Here is a 17,441-nt window from a genome sequence, read left to right as displayed (position 1 = left end):
CTTGCATTCATGGAGATAAGGATCCATGGGAGAGTTTTTGAAAGTGACATGAATGCTGGAGTACATTAACTTTGCTTGACGTATGTTTGTGAAAGCTTGATTTAATATCTGGTCTCATATCTGGGCAGAAATTATCCATGTTGTAATGGACTATCTATATGTTCTAATGTTACCAAGGTTTCTTTTCAAAGATATTTTGTATAAATTGAAGTATGACTTGATTATATAGTATTATCCTTGTGAAACGTTTCTTTTGTTTATATCCTTACAAATTTTCTTTTAAAGTGTTACTACTGACAAAAAGTCTGCTGGAACTGAATCCTCAGAGGGTACAGTATCTTTATTGAGGTGAAGTAAATTGACATTTTTCTTCTCTGTCTTTAAAATCTTTGATTGAGGCACTTCTTGCAGACCTAAATATGTTATAACTGTCATATAAATGGTGTGATTTAGAGAATATTGCAGGTGCCTGCTTACCTCAGCAGATATTCAAGACCCTGACATGTCTTGAAATTCAAAACGATAGAGACCTGCCTCTGGGATCCTGGGTTGTCACACATTGTTTCCACAAGGCCATTTTTGGTAGACACATATAGGGAGTGCTTGAACTTAAAGCAGATGTTTAACAAACTCTTATTCTGGCCCAGAAACAAGGATCTGTTGCTAGGGGGTTGATTACATTTCTGATGAATATCCCACATTCTGATTTTATGAAATTACTTGAAAAAGTGTGTTTAATCTACTAGAAATTTCGTAACAGACAATCTAACATATTCAGAGAGCAGAAAGTCTACATGAATGATTTCAGAGATGGAGCAGTTGGGATGCGAACACTGAAATAACATGATAAAAGCATCACTTGGGGGTAGAGAAAGATCTGTTAATGATAGGAAGTGCTTACAAGGATAGTGAATGATCCTGAAGAATGGTAGCAGGTGGTACACGTCAGTGGCATGAACTGCAAGGGCTAAGGTTTCTATGGAAGCAGGCATTCATTAGGAAATGAAAAGTATAGAGACCCATCTCTGGGACCCTGGGGTCACAGAAGGAAGAAGATTAAGCCTGCTCTACTTGAGCAGGCCTGCTCCCCAGCTTTGTTGCAGCCAGGAGGCTGGGCACCAAAAGGCTGCCTCCTAGCCCTTCAGGAGCCAGCCCAGTCTGGAGGGCCTTGGGGTACCAGAGCCCTCCCTAAGAGGGAGCTAGTTTTTAGACAATGGGGAGAGGTGGGGGAACTGGTGAAGAGATTGAAAACAGCATTCCAGAGAGCACGATAGAAAGTTCTGGAAGGGAGAGAAAGGATTAGCAGGTTGCGGGGTAAAAATAGAGATTTTAGGTGGTGATAAAATCATTTCCTAGGCTTAGATGAGCTACTTTTTTCATCTAAACTAGCTCCTTTATAAAACTGAAATAATAACAACTTTGCAGGGTTGTCAAAAAATTTTGCCACATTCTGTATTTCCAGCCTTCCTGTCAGAAAAGCTCTCTTTGGAAGCTATAAAGATAAGTGATACCTGCCATTATGTGTAAAGGAATTTTGGAATTTCTCTTTTGGGAAATAAACTTAAAAGGCATGGGAAAGAATGAAAGTTCATAGCTGATAGTCTGAGGTGTTTTTTTTTTTTCTTCATCTAATTAGAAGGCCAAAAAAATCTAGAGTTCTAAGTAGATGAGATGGAAGAAATAAGTGATGGGAAGAGAGGGAAGTAAAGACAACAAAAATCTTAAGAGGCCAAGGTTAAGATGGGGCACTCAGCAAGGAGAGCACCTAAGGAAAAAGGCCAAAGTAGAAGGTCCTAGAACAGAGGTTGAGACCAATCATCTACCCTTTTTATAGCTTTTCTATGCTTTTATGTTTAATTTAGGTCTCACAAGAATCTCTTTCTATCTAAATGGAAACACAGAAGCCGACAGCAAGATTTTAATAAGAAAGAGGAAAGAGTGGAAACTCTTCAAAGTGAGTACTCTTATTACAGTTTTTAGAAGTGGAGAATTGAGGTGTCCTTGAAAGTGATCCAGCCTTTGACCTTCCCACCACAGCACACAGACACATTTCAGAAAACTGAAACAGAGGATTAAATGTCATAACCTCATAGAGTTAATTTAAAAAGTTAGTGATTAATTTAGAAAGTTAACCATCCTGATTGCCTAGTTTAATTTTGCTATGCTGGTACACTGCTTTTCTACCTTAACTTTATTCAGGAACTTGAGGTAGTTACTTACCTGAAACGTATAGTTGTGATCATGGTAGTTATGTTCTATGAAGTCACCATGATTAGTGAATACTGAACCATTACAAGGGAATTACAAGACCAGATTCTTTTGAGCTTCTTGTCACCACAGTTTTGTTACCTGGTAAATATATAACCTTGTTCAGTGTGTTTATATGTTTCTGTTTAAAGACACCTTAATATATAATGTTAATGCATTAACCTTGAACTCACGGCCAGTAGCACCGTAATTCATGCCTGGATGAAGCTTACCTAACACACATATTTTTTTCTTTTGGGAACATCACAGTCTTCTTGCACTTAGGAACTCTAGACAGCACTTCCACAATGCTTTTGGGAGCCATTTTTAAACAGCAAAATTACCCAAAAACACAAAATGTAGCATTAAATAGAGTGTAAAAAAGACAATTATTTATAACAGAGCTAAAACATGAAAGAGCTTCCACCTTGCTTAACCTCAGCTAGGAACGTACACTTCAGGGGAGTTAAATTTTTTGTTGTTCTGCAGTGACCACAAAAGCACTCTATGTATTGATTTTTGAGTTACAGGTAATTAGTAGGGAGGTGAATTCACAATTACAGAACCCAGGAATAACGAGGATTGACTGTAGAATCTAGCTGCCCTCTTCATTGCATTTAGAATTTATTCTCAAAAAAGGCATCTCTGGATTTAAAAAACAAGCAACAAGAATCAAAAAATCTTGAAAGCAGTCCATAATTATTTAAATTACAATTTGATTGTAAGTTTCTTCTTGGTATATGTTCATTCAGCAAATGTTTATTGAACCTACACTGTGTTCTGGGTACTCTATGAATGAATGCAAGGATATTTAAACTGTTGCTGCACAGTATTGTTTCCTGATCCATATAACACTAGTAGATGTGCCAGCTTGATGCCAGGGACAGAGTAGGGCTGCAGTAGGTGCTAAATGGATAAATTTATTCATAGCTGATGGCTGATGACAGGGCTGGTATTCATTGATATTTGTAAATTGCAGCTCTGAAATGTTTACATTCATAGATACTATTATCATCCTCAGTTTAAAGATGGCAAAGTTAAACTCAAGGAAATATTTGCTTCATGTTGTTCCAAAATTGTTCTGCATCTATTGCTGCAAAATAGGAATCAATTATAAACTAAAATAATTTGGGATTCTGGACTTTTAATTTCATAATACAAAACTCAAAGAAATGGAAACATATACTTCTTTACATTCTAAATAGTTGATCAGTGGCTAAACTCTGAGAACTATAAATAAATAACCTCATTGCAGAGTGGTTTGGCAGTGACTGTGGATGTTGAGCCTGGAAGATCTTGTGAGTTTTTGTACATTTCTTGACTTTTTGTTACGTTAGTAATACATACATACACATTTTTTTTTTTTTAACCTTTCAGTTTGATTAAAAGGCATGCAGTATCCTCTCTTCATAGTTAGAGGGTATTAGTTTTGTTTGTGCTAAACAGTTTTTTTCAAAAATTTTTAAAACACCTTTTTAAAAAAATTTTTTTTTTCAGATTTGTAAAACTGCCATGTACTTGTAAAAAATCAAGTGATTCAGAAAACTTGAAAGAAAAAAAAATCCCCTAAATTCTTTCTATGCAGAAAAAACCAGCATTCAGTGAGGTGATGATTAGTATTTGAGTTAAAAGCTTTCTGTATGTAAACTCATTTAATTCTCAGCAGTCTTACAAGTGCTTTTTTTTTTTTTTATCATCCCCATTTTACAGGTCGGGAAGCTGATACAAAAAGAGATTAAGTAAATTGCACGTGGTCACAGAAACAGTGAACAGAAATAGAATTTGAAATTAGACATTCTTTTTTTTTAAGTAAACTCTATGCCCAATGTGGGGCTTGAACTCATGTTGCCAAGATCAAGAGTTTCATGTTCTTAACAACTGAGTCAGACGGGTGAAATTAGACATTCTGACTGAACAGCCCATACCTTTAATTGCTGGACTAGACTACTCCAATGGAAGAATAGATAGCCAAATAAAAATTTAGAAAAATGTGATCAAGTTACATGTTACTTTAAAATATATTTACATTTAGTTTCAGGGGCACCTGGGTGGCTCAGTTGGTTGAACATCCGACTTCGGTTCAGGTCGTGATCTCACAGTTCATGGGTTTGAGCCCCGTGTCAGGCTGTGTGCTGACAGCTCAGAGCCTGGAGCCTGCTTCGGGTTCTGTGTCTTCCTCTCTCTCTGCCCCTTCCCTGCTCACACTCTGTCAATCTCTCTCTGGAAAAATAAATAAACATTTAAAAAAAATTTTTTTAATTTATTTACATTTAGTTTCTAAAGAATGAAACTGAAAAATTCACTGACTTTATGTAAATACTTCATGTTTCATAAGAAGTATATCAGTAATCTATATGATTCCTCCAAAATGAAGGATAAAGAATATGAACTGCTTCGAGAGGTCGGGTCAGGTTGCCTCTGTAATCATAGATTTAAACCTTAGACTGTTGATTGATTTTTATTTAAAAAGGGTGAGATTAGCAAAAAAAAAAAAAAAAGATCTCCCCCAGTTACCCAGTTTTTCTTAGTTTCATTTCATATGTTCAAGGTTTGTAGCATTCTTTTCTAGCCATAATTCCCAAAGTAGTTTAATCTGTATTTAAATTGATTTATTGCTTACTACTGACCCTTTGACCATGATGTCCCCATTCCTTAACTCTTGTTGGGCTATGGTTTTTTAATCTTTGTTTATTTTTGAGGGAGAGAGAGAGAGACAGAGACAGAGCGTGAGTGGGGGAAGAACAAAGAGAGAGGGAGACACAGAATCCGAAGCAGGCTCCAGGCTCTGAGTTGTCAGCACAGAGCCCTACACAGGGCTTGGACCCATAAACTGTGAGATCATGACCTCACATGATCATGAGCTGAAGTCAGATGCTCAACCGGCTGAGCCACCCAGGCACCCCTTGGCTATGGTTTTTTAAAGATGGGATTATAGGTGTTATAATTTCTAAAGATTTACATCACTGAGAATGTCTATTCTTTTTTCTTTTTGGGATGAGAAAGGGAATTTACTTGCTCATGATACTTCTAAGTTCAGATATACATCACCTTCAGGTGTGGCTGGATCATGCTCCTCAAGCATTTTCATCAGACCTGCTTCCTCTGTGTCTCTCAGCTCTGCTTTGCTCTGTTGGCCTCCCCTCTAGGAGGACCTCTTTTTCTTTTTTTTAATTGAAATATAGTTGACACAGAATGTTACATTAGTTTCATGTATAGAGAATAGTTATTATAACAACTCCATACATTATGCTATGCTCACCCTAGGGGTAGTTACCATCTGTCCCCATACAGTGTTAGTGCAATGCCATTGACGTAGGGATCTATGCTATATCTTGAATCTGTAGTGTTTTTTGCTTAAAGGGAAATTTGGCTAAATGTAATATTCTTTGGAAATAGTTTTTTTTATAACTTTATGGATATCAATTCATTATTTTTTTACTTTGTGAGGGCTGCTGTGGACAAGTCTGATGCCAACCTGACTTTCTCCCCACTTTGTATATGAGTTGCCTTTTATTTCTAGATTCACAGATCTTTTTTAATATTTGCACTTAATACTATAAATTCCCCTTTAATTACTGCTTTAGTTTTATCCCACAGATTTTGAGATGTTGTTTTTTCATTTAGTTCAAAATATTTTTTCATTTCCCTTAAGACTTTTTCTTTGACTTACAGCCTATTTACAAGTTCTTTGTTTAATTTCCAAATATTGAAAGGTATTCCAGATAATCTTTCTCTTATTGCTTCCCAATTTAATTCTGTTTGGGACTGAGAAAATACTTTGTAGGATTTCTTTCTTTTTTTAAGTTGTTTGTTTTATGGTGCGTAATATGGTCTGTCTTGGTGAGTGTTGATGTACACTTGAGAAGAATGTGAATTCTGTTGTTGAATGGAGTATTGTAAAATGTCAGTTAGGTCAAGTTGGTTCATAGTGCTGTTCCAATTTGGGTATGCTTATTTTTGCCTACTTGTTCCACCAGTTTCTGAAAGAGAATACTGAGACCTCCAACTGTAATGATTAATTTAGTTATTGACCTCTGCTAATTTATTAATTTCCTTTTTGTTTTTATAGTCCTCTAGCACCTGTTTAAACAATTTGCAATAGGAAAATCTCTGTTCATAACTAGTGTGTTTTCCATTTTCCTGGTTGGAGCCTGACTAGCATATACGGTCTGTTCCTGCAACAATACCATATTGTATCAATTACTGTAGTTTTAGAATAACTCCTTATGTGATAGAGCAGTTCCCTTTATCTTACAGAAATATTTTGACTGTTCTCGGTGTTTTGGTCTTCTGTGTTGTCAGGAAAAAACCCAACTTCATAGAGGATTCTGCAGGTGCCACAAGTAGACAATAAGACCTAACAAGTCAGAGCAAAACAGTTTGTTATAGCACAGCAAATAGCATGGCGTCCACATAGTTGTGCTGATTCCTTTATCCCAAGTCCCATAGACAGTGTAATGGCCCCAGATAGACACTGTGTAGGCAATGGGTTGTATGGTAACTGAGGAACTTGATGCCAAGGGCCTAGCACTTTTTGAATAAGCAGCAAAACATGATAGCAAACAAGCTAGTTTCCCCCCCGCCCTCCCCACCCCCCCCCCTCCCACCCCCCTCCCAGCCCAAACACCCCTGCAGGAAAAAGTAGTCATGTGGTGCTCAGGCTGTGGTTCCTTTGACCTACTTAGGTGCCTATTTGACTACAAAACTGCTTCGTATCAGGAAACAAAGAAGCCTTGTACATTCAGCAAAAACTGAAGGGATGCTCAGGACCATTGGTGGACTACTTCTCATAACACATATAATTTTAGAATAATCTTGTTAAGTTCTACAAAACACCCTGTTAAAATTTTTATTTGAAGTTGCATTGTAGGGGCACCTGGGTGGTTAAGCATCTGACTATTGATTTCAGCTCAGGGCATGATCTCATGGTTTGTGAGGTGGAGCCATGCATCAGGCCCTGTGTTGACAGTGAGGATTCTCTCTCCCTGCCACTCCCTTGTTCACACAGGCTCGCATGCTCTCTCTCTCTCAAAATAAATGAGTAAACGAGAAAAAAATATTTTAGGGGCACCTGGGTGGCTCAGTCAGTTAAACATCAGACTCCGGCTCAGGTCATGATCTCACAGTTCGTGAGTTCAAGCCCCATGTCAGGCTGTGTGCTGACAGCTCAGAGCCTGGAGCCTGCTTCGGGTTCTGTGTCTCCCTATCTCTCTCTCTCTGCCCCTCTCCCACTCGCTCTCTCTCTCTCTCCTTCAAAAATAAACATTAGAAAAAAATGTTTTAATAAAAAATATTTTAAAAGATGAAATTCCATTGTAAACAGTAGATACTTTTGGAAAAAATGGACACAGTTATTATATATTAGTATTAATTATAGACTTTAGTTATAGACTATATTTATTATATGAAGTCTTCCTATGCAGCATATTTCTCTAGATTGTCTCATATATTTTCTTATAATGTGTAGTGTATATATATATACACATACATAGTAAAGCTTTATAATTTACTATATACATACAGATCTTGACTACTTTTGCTAGATTTATTTATAAGAATATTGTATTTTTTGTTACTATTGCATATATTATCTTTTGCTTGTTTTAATTAACTATTTTAACTGTTGCTAATAAACAGAAATACTATTGAGCTTTGTTTAATGATCTTATATCCAACCATCCTGCTAAACTCTTTATTTGTAGAGATTTTCAGTGTTTTTACATAAACAGTTTTCTTTCAATAGTTAAGTTCTATTTCTTTTCAGTAACATGTACATTTATTTTTGTCTTACTAAACTGACTATATGTAAAAAAGAAGGAATGGGGAAGGGTTACAATTCTTACACTAGGTCAGATATTCCTTAAGCATTATCCTAAGTAAATTTCAACAATCCTGTAAGATAAATATTACTCAATTTTTTTTTTTTTTTTTTTTTTTTTTTTTAGCAGATGATGAGAAATGGTTCTGGGAGATAAAATAACTTGTTTAAAGACATATAAAAGAATCAGCATCAGCATTCAATACCCCCTATGATTTTTGGAAACTGATCTTTGCATTGTACCGTGCTGCTTCCAGATTCAAAGGGGAAAAAATTAAACAGCCAGAGTTCTTTTATTTAAAATAGCTAAATACTAGATAGGAATTTCATGGTAACCTTTAAAAATATAATCCCCTTTTTTATTTTAATGTGACACAGTTTTTGATGACTATATTTCTACATTTAGGTAGAGGAAAGGAAAAAAACAGACAAACCACTGAAAGCAAGAGAAGACACATTTTGAACAGTCAGCCAGTAACTTCCAGAAAACGTCGATCTAGGAAAAAACAGGTATTCATTATATTTCCTTATTTTTGTCTCCCTTCCTGTCTTTGGTTTTCCCTAGAGACTCCCCAGTAAGAATTTGAAGCAGCTTTTCCAGCTGAGGCAGTTGTTTTACAGGAGCCCAGATACCATGGTGAGATGCAGGAGGAGGGGAAGTATTCTATAGTTTTGTGATTTTTTTCTAATTCGTTGACTGAGTTGTGTCCCGGGCAAAAACCATCCAACGTGCTTCTCAGCTTTTATTTCCTCTAGAGGGGGCTGGAGTTGGCTGGAGATGAGTTGGAATTGTGGGCACCTGGAGTTTTTTAATTGAAACTTGTCCACAGTGAGTCTCCATCACTTCACCCATCATAGTTACGTGTTTCTATCGGTACTGGCTCTAGCTGTGAGCTTCTTTTCCTGATAAGCTGTGATTCTCTATATCGCCCTTTTTGTTTTTATATTAGCAGTTTGCCTATTGGCATTAATTCTCTAGTGGATCTACAAAGAGTCGTTGACTTTCAGTTTAGTTTTTTTCTTTTGAGAACTGGAGTGATCTTTCCAAGCTTTCTATATGTCCCAGAACTAGAAGTCTCAGCCTCATACATTTTTTTTTAATTAATTTATTTTGAGAAAGTGAGCACAAGCTGGGGAGGGGAAGAGAGAATGGAAGGGAGAATCCCGAAGAGGCTCCCCACTGCCAGCACAGAGCCCCACTCGGGGCTTGATCCCATGAACCATGAGGTCACAACCTGCGCTGAAACCAAGAGTCAGACGTTTAACCAGCTGAGCCACCAGGTGCCCATCTGCCTCATAATTTTTTTTTTTTTAATGTTTATTTATTTTTGAGAGAGAGTATGAGCAGGGGAGGGAGGGACAGACAGACAGACAGACGGACACAGAATCCGAAATAGGCTCCAGGCTCTGAGCTGTCAGCACAGAGCCCAAGGCTGGGCTCGAACTCGGGAATGGCAAGATCATGCATGACCTAGGCCAAAGTCAGACGCTTAACCACCTGAGCCACCCAGGCACCCCTGCCTCATACTTTTAATTGACCTTTCCCTGCAGTTCTTCTGGCAACAATTCCAAATGAGATTGTACGTGTTATTTATAGATATATATAAAAAAAAAAAAAAAGTTTTTTTCTTTTTTTGGTATTTTAAAAAAAATACGGTTTATCAACTACATAATTTAAATAATAGAACATAGATGGTATTGTCTGTCACTGTTTACTATTGCCAAAAAAGAATTCTTTGGCTATCACAAGTACCTCATTTTATTTTTAGCTTTCCACTGTTGGCTTTTTGGTGGGACAATTTTTTTCAGTTGAGTGACAGATTTCATCTTATTTTGTGTTAACATTTTCGTTCTTTAAAAAATTTTATTGCAGTAGTCTGTACCTGATTGGACAGATTCTCCTTGCTGCATTTGTCTGTGAAACAGACAAAGGTATTTCTGCCTGCCTCATCACAGTTTTATGGGTTTTTGAGAGAGAGAGAGAGAGAGAGAGAGAGAGCGCGCACATGTGCACAAGCAGGGGAGGGGCAGAAGGAAAGGAGAGAGAGAGAATCTTAAGCCAGCTCCACACCCAGCACAGAGCCCCACTTGGGGCTTGATCTCCTCGATCTCTTTGATCTCCTGACGATGAGATCATGACCTGAGCTGAAATGAAGAGTTGGATGCCTACCTCAACTGAGCCACCTAGGTGCCCCATCGTCACAGGTTAAAATGAGACTTCCTTTTGTAAATTTATTCTATTAAAGAGTAAAAGTAAATGTCTTTTGACAACAAAGACTTTTTTCCCCAGAGATGGTATGTAATGGGAATTACTGTAACTGGAGGTTTTTTGGTACCAAAAATAGTTTTTAAGGCATTATAGAGCATTGGTTTTTTCTTCTGAAAGACATTAAAAATGACAATACGATTTTCAAATATAAGTTACATAAAACATTTTTAACCATAGGAGAGAAAATGGTGCGTTTTAATTTGTTATATGCTCTTTATATTTTGCGGGTTATGGGCTTGACCAGGGTTGTTATTTTTTTTATTGATTCTGTGTATAATATTTCAAGGAAAGCAGGGGCGCCTCAGTGACTCGTTTGAGCATCCAACTTTGGTTTAGGTCATTATCTCAACAGTTTCATGGGTTCAAGCCCCACATCGGGCTCCACACTCTGTGGAGCCTGCTTCAGATTCTCTCACTCCCTCTCCATCCGCCCCTCCCCCACTCATGCTCATGCGCACACGTGTTCCCCCCCTCAAAATAATTAAATAAACTTAAAAAAAAGAAAGCAAAAGACAGAAAAGCACAAGGAATACAGATTTTTTTATGTCCCAAAATGTCATCTTAAACTCTTTGTTTATTATGTGATATTATGAATGGAATCTAAGAAGTCAGATATAGAAAATGAAGAAATGAAAAAGAGGAAACGAAAGAGTAGACTCAAATGAAATTGTACTGCCCTTGTGTTTTCTTTTTGTTCTGACACCGTGAAGCCAATTGTGGCATCAACTCCTTTTATAGAAAGTTAGGAGTGGGCCTCTTTAAACTTTTAAAGATGATGTTATTATTTGCTATATGATCACATGTTCCATATGATGTTTTGCAAGACCCTTGCCTTTAAATCATAGATGAAATTAAGTTTGCAAGATTCCAAACATTCAGATCAAACAAAAGAAGGCATAAACAATCACAGAGTAATAATACATCAAATTAAAGTTACTCTTTTTCAAGAAGAAAAAATTAAATAATGTTAAAAACTGAGGTTAACCTTCACTTGACAAAATTATAACTAACTTCTAGGTGAGAGGTTGGCAAACTCTGCAAAGGGCCAGGTAGTGAATATTTTAATAGGCTTTATGGGCCATATACTGTTTCTGTCACATATTTTTTTCTTCTTTAAAAACCTTATTTTGAAATGTAAAAACTGTTGTTAGCTTCTGGTCAGTGCAGACAGCCTAAGACTGGAGTTTGGCAGTAGCTTGCTAACCTCTGCTGTATGTGATCCACTGTAAAATACTGTTTAAATTTGTACCCAGAAACCTAAAGGGGATTCAGGCAGAGAATATTAATTTATTTTTTAAGAGATCTGAGCTTTTGTGTTGTATCAGGTACCATCTGTGCATTCTATTAAAAGTAATTAGCTCAGCTTAGAACAAGAAAACTGTGGTGTATATCTGAAATTTGCATAAACCAATGACTACTTTTTATTTTTTTCTGTATTTTTTTAATGTTTATTTTTTTATTTTTGAGAGAAGTAGTGCGCACATGAGGGGCAGAGAGAGAGAAAAACACAGAATCCCAAGCAGGCTTCAGGCTCTGAGCTGTCAGCACAGAGCCCGACGCAGGGCTCGAACTCATGATCCACAAGATCATGACCTGAGCTGAAGTCCAAAGCTTAACTGACTGAGCCATCCAAGCACCCCGATACTTTTTAAAACCAAACAAAACTGGAGTGCCTGGGTGGCTCAGTCAGTTGAGCATCCAACTCTTGATTTTGGCTCAGGTCATAATCTCACGGTTTGTGAGTTCAAGCCCTACACTGGGCTCTGCGCTGACAGCACGGAGCCTCCTTCGGATTCTGTCTCCCTCTCTCTCTCTCTGCCCCTCCCCGCTTGCTCTCTGTTTCTCAAAATAAATAAAAATAAACTTAAAAAACTGAACAAAACTGTAGCAACTTCTTACATAACAGAAATTCTTAACTTGGGGATTGTAAAAGTGATAGATTTTTTTTTTCACGCTTATTTTTTTTTTTTTTTGTGAGAGAGAGCGTGAGCAGGGGAGGGGCAGAGAGACAGGGAAACACAGAATCTGAAGCAGTTCCAGGCTCTGAGCTGTCGGCACAGAGCCCAGTGCGGGGCTTGAACTCAACAAGCTGTGAGATCATGACCTGGGCCGAAGTCGGACGCCTAACTGACTGAGCCACCCAGGCGCCCCATGATAGATATTTTAAAGGGGAGTCTAAGTAGCCTCTGAGATGTTATGTAAAATTTTGTATACCTTCTGTTGTCTGTGAAATGGATCCACAGCTTATAAGCTGTTACAGAAATCTAAGAAATGTACATGCAAATTCTTCCTCCTTTAGAAACTTTAATACTGGGGTGCCTGGGTGGCTCAGTTGGTTAAGTGTCCCACTTTGGCTCCAGTCATGATCTTGTGGTTCGTGAGTTCAAGCCCCGTGTCAGACTCTGTGTTCAGAGCCTGGAGCTTGCTTCGGATTCTGTGTCTCCCTCTGTCTCTCTGCCCTTCTTCTACTCACACTGTCTCTCTATCTCTCTCTCTCAAAAATAAACAAACATTAAGAAAAAAAAAAAGAAACTTTAATATTATTTTGATTAAAAACAGTTGGATTTATAGTAAGTATGTTCTTTAATTTTTTAAAGAATTTTATTTCTGTGAATAACTGTTCTATATTTTATCATAAGGCATGGCTCTGGGAAGAAGACAAGAATCTGAGATCTGGTGTGAGGAAATACGGAGAGGGAAACTGGTCTAAAATACTATTACATTATAAATTCAACAACCGAACAGGCGTCATGTTAAAAGACAGATGGAGGACTATGAAGAAGCTAAAACTAATTTGCTCAGACAGTGAAGACTGAATGTGTTTGTAAAAGCTTGGTAAAAGGGCAGTTAAATAGTTTGATCACGGCATTTTGTTTGAAACCGGTGGTCATTGATGTGTCTTAAAATTCTTATCTAAAGCTTTACAGTATGATTACAGTGTCACTTTAATCTGAAGATTGATGCTCTAAGAGTAAAATTCTATGCCATCATTGCATTCTTAAAGAATATTTTTCCTTTGAAAAAATGTAAATTTGTTGAACCCTGGTGCTTTCAATAATCTTATCCCCGAATCCTGTCCCCCCGCCAAAAAAAAAAAACAAAACCATGAAAACCTGGTAAGAGAAAAAATGTATTCCTGTTAACTTATTCTGCGTCTGTAGGCTGACTTCACCTTGGTAACACACATAAAAGTAAAGTTTCTCTAAGACTTGATTTATGGCCTTAATATATTAGTTACTAATATGCTTATTTATAGAATGTACAAAGCAATCCATGACTTGTAATATACTTAAATTTTCCTTACAGTAGTTTCATATAAGGGAGAAAACTTAAAAATAGTAATATCCATACAACAAAATTTGTACTATTACCAAGAATAGCTTCATGTCTCATTTAGGTACATTTAACTTTGTTTCAGTGTTAAAAAAATCTGCTTTATAATATGGTCCCATAAATACCAGTTTCTATGATATTTTCATTTAATACATCAGTATTGGGCCTAAGTAGTATTCTGTAAATGCTTAAATTGGTATTAACCATGATTATTTGATGTCTGTGTTAAATGCTAAATAAACAATGTCATCATACCTTAACAATTTTAAGTTCTCACCAACCTTTTATTCTTTAGAGGATTTAGTCATAAACCAAGAGCATTCTTTGATATTTGGAGTCACGTGTGCTTTATTTAATGAGTAAAAATACTGAAATATTGGTGTACAAAATTAAATGGGAGTATTTTGTAATCCGTGTTTCATTTCTTATTAAAGTTGCATACATTACTTTCCCATTGTTCCTGAATTTATTTTCTTATACATCTAGTAAACGGAAATGTGGATAATTACTATATGCTTCTTGACTGTCCTTTACTAGTTACTGCCGTTGCTTATTACAGACATTTTGATGGTTTGTGCCAAAGCTAGCGACAAGAGCCAAAATGGACCTACCTGTTAAGTAAACCTCATTCCAAACATACCATAAATCATCAAATTCTTAAGTTTCCATTAACTGTGATATGCTCAATTATTTTATGTGCCACTGAAAAAGATCAGTGTGTTTATGCTATACTATGGTGCTTTCTTGAGAATCTTATTTTACTTATTAAAAGAGCTATTTTAGTTTAAAGATAAATTTCTATCATATGACTTGTGGATATGTAAAAAGGAGAAGCAAAATAAGTTGAATAATGTATTTCTAAAACTTCATCTTAAATCTGAATTTTTTCTTTAAAATTTTTGAGATAATTGTAGATTCACATGAAGTTGTTAAATGATACAGAGAGGTTGCTTGTACACTTGTTCCTCCAATTTTTTTCCCCACAATATTCATAAAACTACAGCGTCTCACCATCAGGATACTAAGACAATCCAGTGTACTGAACATTCCCCAGTTTTGTGCCGTATGGTGGGTGTGTATTTAGTTCTAAATAATTTATCACTTGTGTAGGTTCACATCTTCACCACCATAGGCAAGATCCTGAGCAGTTCCACCACCACAGGGGTGCCTCCCCTTGCCACTCCTCTCCCTGTTGGCGTCATTCCTCCAGCCCCTGGCGGCCTCCATCTCTAAAGTCTCATCTTTGTAAGATGCCGTGTAGTGACATTCACCGAAATGGTGGAGTAGGGAGCTCCAAAGACTTTTCCCTTTACTGAGGCAACCATGAAGCTGGCAAATACTATGAGAATCTAATTTTTGAAACTCGAGAATATAATTAAGATAACTGGAGGAGTGCTTAATAAAGAGGCTACTACATCTTGCATGAAAAATTTTTGGTGTTCCTGCTTTCCGCACTTGGGACAGTGGCTGGTTTTCTTGGCGTGGCTTGATGGTGCCGGAGGGGCACCTCATTCTCACCACACTGTTGTGTTTTGACCTGTCTGGCATTTCTCTGAGAGTTTAATCCAGAAGTTTCCCTTTGTCTTACCCCTTTTGAACTCTCAAGGGGCTTTAAAAACATTGCCTACAGCTGCCTAGAGTCAGGGATGGCACACAGACTGAAAAATCTGGGGAGCAAGATACGTGGGGGTGGGGAGGTGCGCAGGAAAGGCACTTTGAAGGACTCATGTAAACCAGAATCCAGAAGGCCGCCCACGTGCCCAAGACGGCACAGTCTCAGACCTGGCAGGACCCTAGGCCTCTACCTCTAATCTTTGAGCTTCACACATACAGGAGGTGGAAGATAAAGCAGAGTGGTAAGTGATCGGCTGAACGTTGAACGAGCCCCAATTCAGCCAATTTGCAAAGGCCAGGAGAATGTCTCGTTTCTCTTTTTGACTTGAGGCATTTAAGCTGATTAAATGAAACAACCAATTTTATGGTGTTTTTTCTTTCGATTCATGGATGTAGCGGTAGTTTGTTCATCTTTATACAGTAATATATGATTATATCACCTTTACTATGTTGAATCTTTGAGTTGTGGAGATAAAAACCACTCAGAAGTGAGGACAGGGTGTTTTCTTCAGGGAGTGTTATAGCGAGGGAGTCAGCCACGACTACTTGTGTTTTGCAGAGACACAGGCCGAAAGAAGTTTGTAAATGGGAAAGCTTTACAGTGAAAACACAAAGCTTCAGGCATGCTCTGTTTGGAAGCCATTGGCATGCGGAAACTGGAGCCTGGCCAACTAGCAGCAGGCATCTTATGTGATTGTTTTGGGGAACATATTTGGCTTACTCGGATTGGTCCTTAGTTTGGACAAAATATCAGGATGTTGGCAGTCATCGACCAAGTCCTGACCGTTCTGGGTGGATTGCTACAGACGTTTCATTTGGCAACCTAAACTGGTTGCTGCAGAGTTTGTGGGTCAGGGTTTGTTGTCATATAAGGTCTGTAAGGTCATATGAGGTCCATTTTTATATTCAGTCTCAGAATTGCTTCAGTTTATCGCTACAAGGCTTTTCCAATTTACATGAAGTCTAATATTAGGAATAATACTGACTCCTAAATAAACTGAATAGTTAGGCATGATATTGTAACTCTTAGGAAACCATGTTAAAGAACCCAAATATATAGCCAACAGATAAAATGGAATATTAAAAACTATTCAAATAACCCGAAAGAAAATGAAAGGTGACTGGGGCAGGGGAGGGCAGGAAGCAAAAACAAAACCACAGGGGCAAACAAAAATATGGCACACTGGAATCCAACCATGTCAATAATTATATTAAATATCAATGGTCTAAGCCCGGGGTTGGCAAGTTTTCTCTCTAGAGGGCCAGATAAAATAGTTCAGGCTTTGTGAGCCAAACAGTGTGTCAAGTCTTCTTGGAGTTAGCCATACACATAAATACTGAGTAGGTGTGGCTGTGTTCCAATAAAACTGTATTTACAAAAACAACCGGCAGCGAGATTTAACTTGCAGGCTTTAGTTTGCTGACCTTTGCTTTTGAGTTCTAGATTGTGTTTTCTTTAAAATATATTGGACTTTGTTCGGTAAGCAGTTACTTCTGAAGCTGGGAATGTCTTAATTCTCTTTTTTTTTTTCTTCCAGGTTTGGAAGTTTCCAAATTTAGAACCACTTTTAAAGTAAGCTAACAAAATGGGGTTTCTAAAGACCAGCCTGGTAAGGAGAATTTGGGGCACAAATCCACAGGACAGCGGACTGTGGTGACAGAATTAAGCCAAGGTAATGCTCCCACAATTCCTTAGGGAGAGGGGGAGAGTTTTGGATTTACTTCCAGTTCAGTTTTCCTCCAAGAATACAGTCTTTTGGGTGTCCCTGTTTAATTAATACCCCACTTCAGTGTGGCCTTGGGCTTGCATTCTGCCTCCCTTGCTGAGGAAGGCGATAATGGAACTTCTGAGTGTAAAATGGCGCCCCTTTCCTCTGCCCAATGGCGGAGCACAGCCCGCTGGAGGTGAAGAAACTGGCAGAGGGTGCAGGCGGTGCTGCCCTGGCAAAGCAGCCCACCATTGCTGGGTGGTGTGGGGAGGCTGCAGCTGGAACTCTACGACAGAGCTAGCATGCTGGATAATAGGATCTCTGGAAGGAAGGGCGTGGCCTGCCGTCACTAGGAGTTATTCCAGCGCCCTCTGTTGATAAAGCTTAACTGTTAGGTCAAGAGATGTTTGCTGAGCCCAGCTCCAGAATCACAAAGGAAGGCAAAGGAAGA

At 37.9% G+C, this 17,441-nt stretch overlaps 1 protein-coding gene across 8 annotated transcripts in view; it reads left to right on the top strand.

The window, feature by feature from the left end:
* Positions 1-14,176, top strand: part of TERF1 (telomeric repeat binding factor 1) — a 34,187-nt gene extending 20,011 nt beyond the window's left edge. For 2 of the 8 annotated variants that reach the window (XM_049633271.1, XM_049633269.1), the window contains 4 exons: positions 286-348; positions 1,863-1,954; positions 8,472-8,575; positions 12,974-14,176. In XM_049633271.1, the coding sequence (XP_049489228.1) occupies positions 286-348; positions 1,863-1,954; positions 8,472-8,575; positions 12,974-13,150 (436 nt within the window). In that variant the 3' untranslated portion in view covers positions 13,151-14,176. Of the gene's footprint in view, positions 1-285; positions 349-1,862; positions 1,955-3,957; positions 6,853-8,471; positions 8,576-8,805; positions 8,897-9,938; positions 10,808-12,973 lie in introns of those variants that run through there. The other 6 variants (XM_049633274.1, XM_049633272.1, XM_049633273.1 and 3 more) reach the window with 6 other exon arrangements.
* Positions 14,177-17,441: the final 3,265 nt, after the last annotated feature.

Source organism: Panthera uncia, chromosome F2 (assembly GCF_023721935.1).
Source record: "Panthera uncia isolate 11264 chromosome F2, Puncia_PCG_1.0, whole genome shotgun sequence".
NCBI classification, from domain to species: Eukaryota; Metazoa; Chordata; class Mammalia; order Carnivora; family Felidae; genus Panthera; species Panthera uncia.
Note: the sequence above shows the minus strand (reverse complement) of the source record. Positions and strands in the feature narration are given on the sequence as shown.